We start from the raw sequence: 7,578 nt of genomic DNA on the forward strand, positions 1-7,578 counted from the left end.
TTTTATTGAATAAAATGTGACTCTACCTATTCAATAACTTGAATATATTAAGATCAGTTTGAGGAGCTGACAGGAACGGTCTTTGTGAAGTCTACATTAGTATTCCTGTTTTGTGCGCTAAATTTATAATATTCTGCATCTTCATTTCCTCTGTTTTGTGCACACTTTTTTACAGTATAAAATTTGCTCCTTGGTTTCGTGTGTTAATTTCTTAGAAAAGTGTTTTTCATTTCGTCCATTACGTTTGCTCTTTTTTTTTTTTTTTTTTTAAACTTGCTGCTCCGGAGACTCTCTGGTGAATGGCTTGTACAGTTTTGGTCATCCGCTTAATGAACGAATGACAGCACTTCTTGGACTTTCAGAAGAGGTATTCCTGTCATCATCTGCCTTCCCTCCTAAGTCACTCTGCCTGACTCTGAGCTACTCCTGACATTTGTCCTCGCTGAAACCATTTATGCTGTAGGATCTCCTCAATAGTCGCTCTCTTAGTTGGGTCAACAGTCAGGCAGCGACTTATCAAGTTCTGCAATTCTGTACAAGTTTTTCATTGGTTAGTCATGTGTGTTCTTTCATGTCCATGACATGTTAACGTTGTCAAGTATGGAAATATGTAGCATGTATTACACTTTGTGTGTTTAACAATCTTAATGTCACTGTGTTATTGGTAGTTGATTGTTCTCTCACCTGTGGATACTACATGTCTTCAGGACTGCTAAAGGGCAGACATTTGCACATCATTGCGTACATCATTACACCCAGAGACCAGACGGTTGTTGGCCCTGCCTTGTATCCTAAGCCCTTGTAGTATTCAGGTGGGCAGAATCGTCCTGTTCATGAAAGCAAAGGCATATTCAGGTTATAAAATCTATTTGTAAACAAATGTCACCAGAAACTTGACCAAATGTCCATTTGTTTTCATTAAATCACTACTCAGAAGTTTGACTTCTCATTAGGACTAGTAACATAACATGCCAACTCACCTATAAAACCACCCAAGTAGCCTGTACTTTTGACGAGGTCACTGCAGCCAAAGTCTATTAGTTGGACTCGGTTAGTCGTCGTGTTGATCAGAAAGTTATTCAACTTAATATCCCGGTGAAAGACACCTCGGTCAAGACAGTGCTTGGCCCCGAGCACCGCTTGATACATCAGGCTACGTGTCTGTAATTCGTTCGGCCAATGCATGTTGTGAACCACAAATCTGAGCAAGTCCATGCAGGGTTCCGGATGTTCCAGGATGAGGATGAACCGATCCTCCTCTTCAAACCATTCCAGCATGTACACAATGTAGGGGCTTAATGGAGCCTGTTTGAGCAGCAGATTTGCAGCCACTTCTGCAAACAGTGGCTTTGAACAGCCAGGCTAACATTAGAGAAAAGAGTCATTAAGAGTTCAATATCACATTTCACTTCTGTTTGCAATGTAATTTGTATGTAGTTGGTATTTAATTATGTACATTAAGTTACGTCAACTTACTAGTTCAATATAACGGTCTCTTTTACACTTGAGGATGATTTTGATGGCAACCTGCAAAAAATAAATGCAATCAATGAATAAATAAATGAAATCATTTATAAGCGCACTGTATGTTACAAATGGGCAAACTGATTATATTGAATCTGCAAATTTATACACATATACACACACATATATAGTCATGATCACAAATATTTCTATTTAAATTGATATTAAAAATGTTTTGGTCTAAGCACTGATCGATATCTTCTATATACATTTGGTGAATAAAGCGGTGATTCCTACCTTCTTGCGTTGAATTTTTGAAGTCCCCTCGTACACAGTGCCAAAGCTTCCTTGTCCAAGCTTATCTCCCACTTCATAAATCTCATCAAATGGTACTGCAAAACATACAAAGAGAGCATGTTAAAATATGAGATTCAGTCTGACATGAAATCCTGTGGCAGTGCTTGAATAAATACACACATGCAATTCACATCAGATACAGACGTGGACAAAATTGTTGGTACCCTTTGGTCAATGAAAGAAAAACTCACAATGGTCACAGAAATAACTTTAATCTGACAAAAGTAATAATAAATAAAATTCTATAAAATGTTAACCAATGAAAGTCAGACATTGTTTTTCAACCATGCTTCAACAGAATTATTTTAAAAAATAAACTCACGAAACAGACCTGGACAAAAATGATGGTACCCCTAACTTAATATTTTGTTGCGCAACCTTTTGAGGCAATCACTGCAATCAAACGCTTCCTGTAACTGTCAATGAGACTTCTGCACCTCTCAGCAGGTATTTTGGCCCACTCCTCATGAGCAAACTGCTCCAGTTGTGTCCGGTTTGAAGGGTGCCTTTTCCAGACTGCATGTTTCAGCTCCTTCCAAAGATGCTCAATAGGATTGAGGTCAGGGCTCATAGAAGGCCACTTTACAATAGTCCAATTTTTTCCTCTTAGCCATTCTTGGGTGTTTTTAGCGGTGTGTTTTGGGTCATTGTCCTGTTGCAAGACCCATGACCTGCGACTGAGACCAAGCTTTCTGACACTGGCTAGTACATTTCTCTCTAGAATTCCTTGATAGTCTTGAGATTTCATTGTACCCTGCACAGATTCAAGACACCCTGTGCCAGACGCAGCAAAGCAGCCCCAGAACATAACAGAGCCTCCTCCATGTTTCACAGTAGGGACAGTGTTCTTTTCTTGATATGCTTCATTTTTCGTCTGTGAACATACAGCTGATGTGCCTTGGCAAAAACTTCGATTTTTGTCTCATCTGTCCACAGGACATTCTCCCAGAAGCTTTGTGGCTTGTCAACATGTAGTTTGGCATATTCCAGTCTTGCTTTTTTATGATTCGTTTTCAACAATGGTGTCCTCCTTGGTCGTCTCCCATGTAGTCCACTTTGGCTCAAACAACGACGGATGGTGCGATCTGACACTGATGTTCCTTGAGCATGAAGTTCACCTTGAATCTCTTTAGAAGTCTTTCTAGGCTCTTTTGTTACCATTCGGATTATCCGTCTCTTAGATTTGTCATCAATTTTCCTCCTGCGGCCACGTCCAGGAGGTTGGCTACAGTCCCATGGATCTTAAACTTCTGAATAATATGTGCAACTGTAGTCACAGGAACATCTAGTTGCTTGGAGATGGTCTTATAGCCTTTACCTTTAACATGCTTGTCTATAATTTTCTTTCTGATCTCTTGAGACAACTCTTTCCTTTGCTTCCTCTGGTCCATGTCGAGTGTGGTACACACCATATCACCAAACAACACAGTGATTACCTGGAGCCATATATATAGGCCCAATGGCTGCTTACAAGGTTGTAGACACCTGTGATGCTAATTAGTGGACACACCTTGAATTAACATGTCCCTTTGGTCACATTATTTTCAGTGTTTTCTAGGGGTACCATCATTTTTGTCCATGCCTGTTTCGTGAGTTTATTTTTTAAATAATTCTGTTGAAGCATGGTTGAAAAACAATGTCTGACTTTCATTGGTTAACATTTATAGAATTTTTATTTATTATTACTTTTGTCAGATAACAGTTATTTCTGTGACCATTGTGACTTTTTCTTTCATTGACCAAAGGGTACCAACAATTTTGTCCACGTCTGTACATGGAGAATAAATATGCTCAACATTTGAAACTAATGCTACGCCCAAAATTGAACACAAAGCAAGTTCAAATTCAAATGTAGTACCTACTCAGTATGAGATTTTGAGTTCACCATAAGTCAACATGTAACAGAAGGATTTATTCAATTGCTTTACTACTTACTACTAATACTACTTTGTCAACAGTTATCATTTACGTTTGGAATACCGTATGAGGAATTATACATACATGTATACGCACACAGACAAGTGGAAATAAACTCACCAGGAGTTGGACGGCCGAAACAGGCTGCTCGGGTTTGATCCTTGATTCGTGTATGCTTGCAAGCAGCTGGAAATTCTGGGGGTACTGGCTCAAGAGCTGACGGGCCTGGAAGAAGATCAGCTGAATCCTGCAGACATGTTGGTACAAAACCAGGATCCGATAAACCAGACAGACGATCTTCTGGAGGATCAGTCAGATCTTGTAGAGCCATGGTTTCATGGACAGATGGATCCGACTGATGATCAGCTGAATATTGCAGAGCCATAGGTTCAAGAAAGTTTGGATCTGACTGAGGATCAGCTGAATCTGATTCGGGCTGTGCACAAAGAGGAGCCACTTTGTTGTGCTTTTTCTGTTTTGTTGCACATTTTACAGCCCGCCAGAATCTTTTGAAGAGTGTGAGAATGCGTTTCTTCTTCTTTGTGTTTGTTTGATTTTCTAAAAAAACAGAAATGGAAGAGTTAAGAATTATAACCAAATATTACAAGGCACATTCAAACATACTTGTAGGTATTAGATAAATAAACACTCAAAAGTGTTAAAAACAGGACAGAATTGAAATGACAGTAGACCTACCTTCAGCTGGCTCGGGATCAGCTGGATTTTCATCACAGTCTATCGGTGTGATGCTGGACAGACATGGCAGAGGATCAGGTTGATCCTGTAGAGTTATTGGCTCTAGACCGGACGGGCCTGGCTGTGGATCAGCTGGATGACAGTGTGCTGCTGGTTCGAGATCAGATGGACCACACTGAAGATCAGCTGAATCTGTGTCCGTCACAAGCTGAGGAGGGGCTGTTTTGTTGCCTCGACGAGTGCTTTTCACAGCAAGCCATGTCTTCTTGAAGAATGCACAAAGGCTTTTCTTCTTGTGTTTAGCTGGTTTTGCTTAAAAAAAAAAAAAAAAAAAAGAAGTCATATATACATTTAATATATTAAAAAAGGAATTGTTGCAACAAAACTATTTCAGAGAAAGGAATTTTTCACAAGCTTGTTGTTCACCTGCTGGGCTGTTCTCCATAGCTGCTGCTGCAGGAGAAGCCTCTGGATTTGCTCCTGAAGGGTCAGTGATGTTTTTTTCTCCAGCTTTTATTGTATTATCTACTAATATTGAACTCTTTTTAGACTTGAGCTCCATTGATTACAGACAGAAACACTGGTGCTGTAATGAAGCACTGGAAAAGTTATTTTGAGTGTTTGTTCACGTGATAATCTTTCTGCTCTGATTCTCACTCAATTGATCACGCTAGATTAGAATAAATGTGAGGCCGACGATGAATTTATACTGTGGAATGCTTCACTGTGACGTCACGGATTTCACGTGACCTCACGTGTACTCTGCACGTGCAGCGCAAAGGGCCTCGCATAAACCGCATTATTTGAAAAGAGTAGGCTATTATATATATATATATATATATATATATATATATATATTTTTTTTTTTTTTTTTTTTAAAAACAAATGTTCATATAAAAAAAGCAGAACGCAATATATAATCGCAATTTAATGCTAGACTCAATAACACAAAAATCCCGAAACCGGAAATAATTAAAGCTGCAGTTCGTGACTTTTTGCGCTCTAGCGGTTAATAAACAGAGCTTCTTGCGGAAGAACACTGCAGCCGGAACTACTTTTATGGGTACGTCTCACGCAGGTATGGGGCTACTCCGCAGCGGTACTTACCCGAACTAGTCCGAATATAAATGTAACCCGTTTACCGGAACTATATAAATAAAAGGAGGAAAAATATCTACAAGGTCTGAGCTCACCAAATATATGTTATTTATATTAACCACTAGTATTTGGAGTCTCGGGTTCGTGGGCTTACACTAAACACAGAATTGTATAAAAAAATTAAAAAAAAATTGTGCTTAAGAAATGTGTCTGCACTCGCGATTCAAATGTCAATTCAGTCACCAACTGCTTGAATAAAAACACATACACAGAAATACGTTTCAACAGGTGTTATTTGTATTCAGTGTGCCCTCTTTTTGTTATAACACTATGCAGTGTAATTGTCACTTGGTTGACAAAAATATATCAAATATATCACAATTGAATAAAATAAAATAAAATAAAATGAAATACACAGTCCAAATTATCAGAAGAAATGCGTAACTCCTGAATCAGGTCGAAATGTGTTTGCTTCAGTTCAAATCAGTGTAAGTGTATGAACGAATGCCTACAGAATCCTCGCCGAAATCAACGATGAAGAACCGTTCACTCCTCACGAACGAGTCCTTGAATCGTGCGATTCACTCGAGTGAACTCCAATTCGTCTCTCCTGGCACGAATCCAAAAGATCGCAACGTGATGAAATCATCCACTCCCACCAAGCACACACAGCACACTCCAAATCGCTAATGCAATAAAAGAGTTCAGGCATACAATTAAAGAAGAATATGCAAGGATGGCTATGAATAAGCGAGAGCAGAAGTACAGCTCGTATCTCCCGCCACGAGCTGGAGCATGAGTGACGTCGGCCAATTGATTCAATAACAATTAACTTGGATAACTTGAAGTATAACATTACTTTTCACAAAACGAGTCCATAACCATGTTCAACAATTCTTCTAACATAACATAAAAGTTTGCTCTTATTACTCTATGCACTTTGTCCGTTTCACGAACCGAATGATTCATTCACAACATCTTACAATAACAAAAGAACATACAAATCAAATATACAGAAAATAAGAGTACTTGAGACTTACCTAATGCAATAAAAAGTTCAGGCATACAATTAAAGAAGAATATGCAAGGATGGCCATGAATAAGCGAGAGCAGAAGTACAGCTCGTATCTCTCGCCACGAGCTGGAGCATGAGTGACGTCAACAACCATCGACGCACCTCTCTAATTAGTAATTCAATTTGACAACAATCAAATAAAATATATTTATATATTTACTTTGCATGCCTGAATATTACTATACATTAGAAAGAAAAAATACATATTCAATAATATATATAAAGAAATATTACTGACACCTTTACTAATTGCATAACTCCATTATTTGAGTGGGTTACATAAACACTTATTAAAACACTATTGGTGTACTCGCTTAGTAATTTTGTATATTCTGAACATAAAAACGTCTCAGACTGCAGCTTTAATTAAACTCTGTAACTCCACGGAATGTATAAATTTCACCCGTTTTCTAAAGACACTTTAAAACTAACGCTTGTTTATACAGACAGCTCTGCTCACACGAGTTAATAAAAAGACCGCGTGGTTTCATTCATCCCGAGTGTGTTTTAACAATTAATTGAAACGACGAACAAACACAATGGCTTAGGTTTGATTTCGACATCCAAAGAGGAAAATAGCAGCTTTCAAACAAGCTTTCTGCATGTCTTAATCGAATAGCTAACGGTTCACGAATACAAATTAGTATTTTACATTAGGATTTTTTGTCTATCAAATAACAATTCCGTAATGTTGTTAATGCTAACGATAAGAAGAAAGTTTAACAAAGACTTAACTTCATTTTCTCTGTCAATCAACAAAATCACGTCAGTGTCGGGCACTGCTGTTGCTACAGTAACGAATTCAGTTTTATCGTGCGTCTGATTGAAAGAGCTTTGTTGCTATATTTACTAGTTGTAGTCCAATTTACTGCTAGCCCTTGAATGAATGTGTGTATGTGCCTTCCGCCGCCTTCCCGGAGCCGCTGCCCAAGATGGCCGCCACCTTCCCAGAGCCGCTTCACAAGATGGCC

The 7,578-nt window shown here is 38.6% G+C and overlaps 1 protein-coding gene across 1 annotated transcript; it reads right to left on the reverse strand.

The window, feature by feature from the left end:
- Positions 1–693: 693 nt before the first annotated feature.
- LOC122342367 (serine/threonine-protein kinase pim-1-like) lies at positions 694–4,069 on the reverse strand. The gene is made up of 5 exons (XM_043236146.1): positions 3,859–4,069; positions 1,762–1,856; positions 1,477–1,527; positions 981–1,362; positions 694–827 (listed from the first exon to the last, which is right to left on the reverse strand). The coding sequence occupies exons 1-5, from the start codon at positions 4,067–4,069 to the stop codon at positions 694–696; spliced, it is 873 nt and encodes a 290-aa protein (XP_043092081.1).
- Between the last annotated feature and the right edge of the window lie 3,509 nt (positions 4,070–7,578).

This window comes from Puntigrus tetrazona, chromosome 4, assembly GCF_018831695.1.
Source record: "Puntigrus tetrazona isolate hp1 chromosome 4, ASM1883169v1, whole genome shotgun sequence".
In the NCBI taxonomy this organism is placed as follows: Eukaryota; Metazoa; Chordata; class Actinopteri; order Cypriniformes; family Cyprinidae; genus Puntigrus; species Puntigrus tetrazona.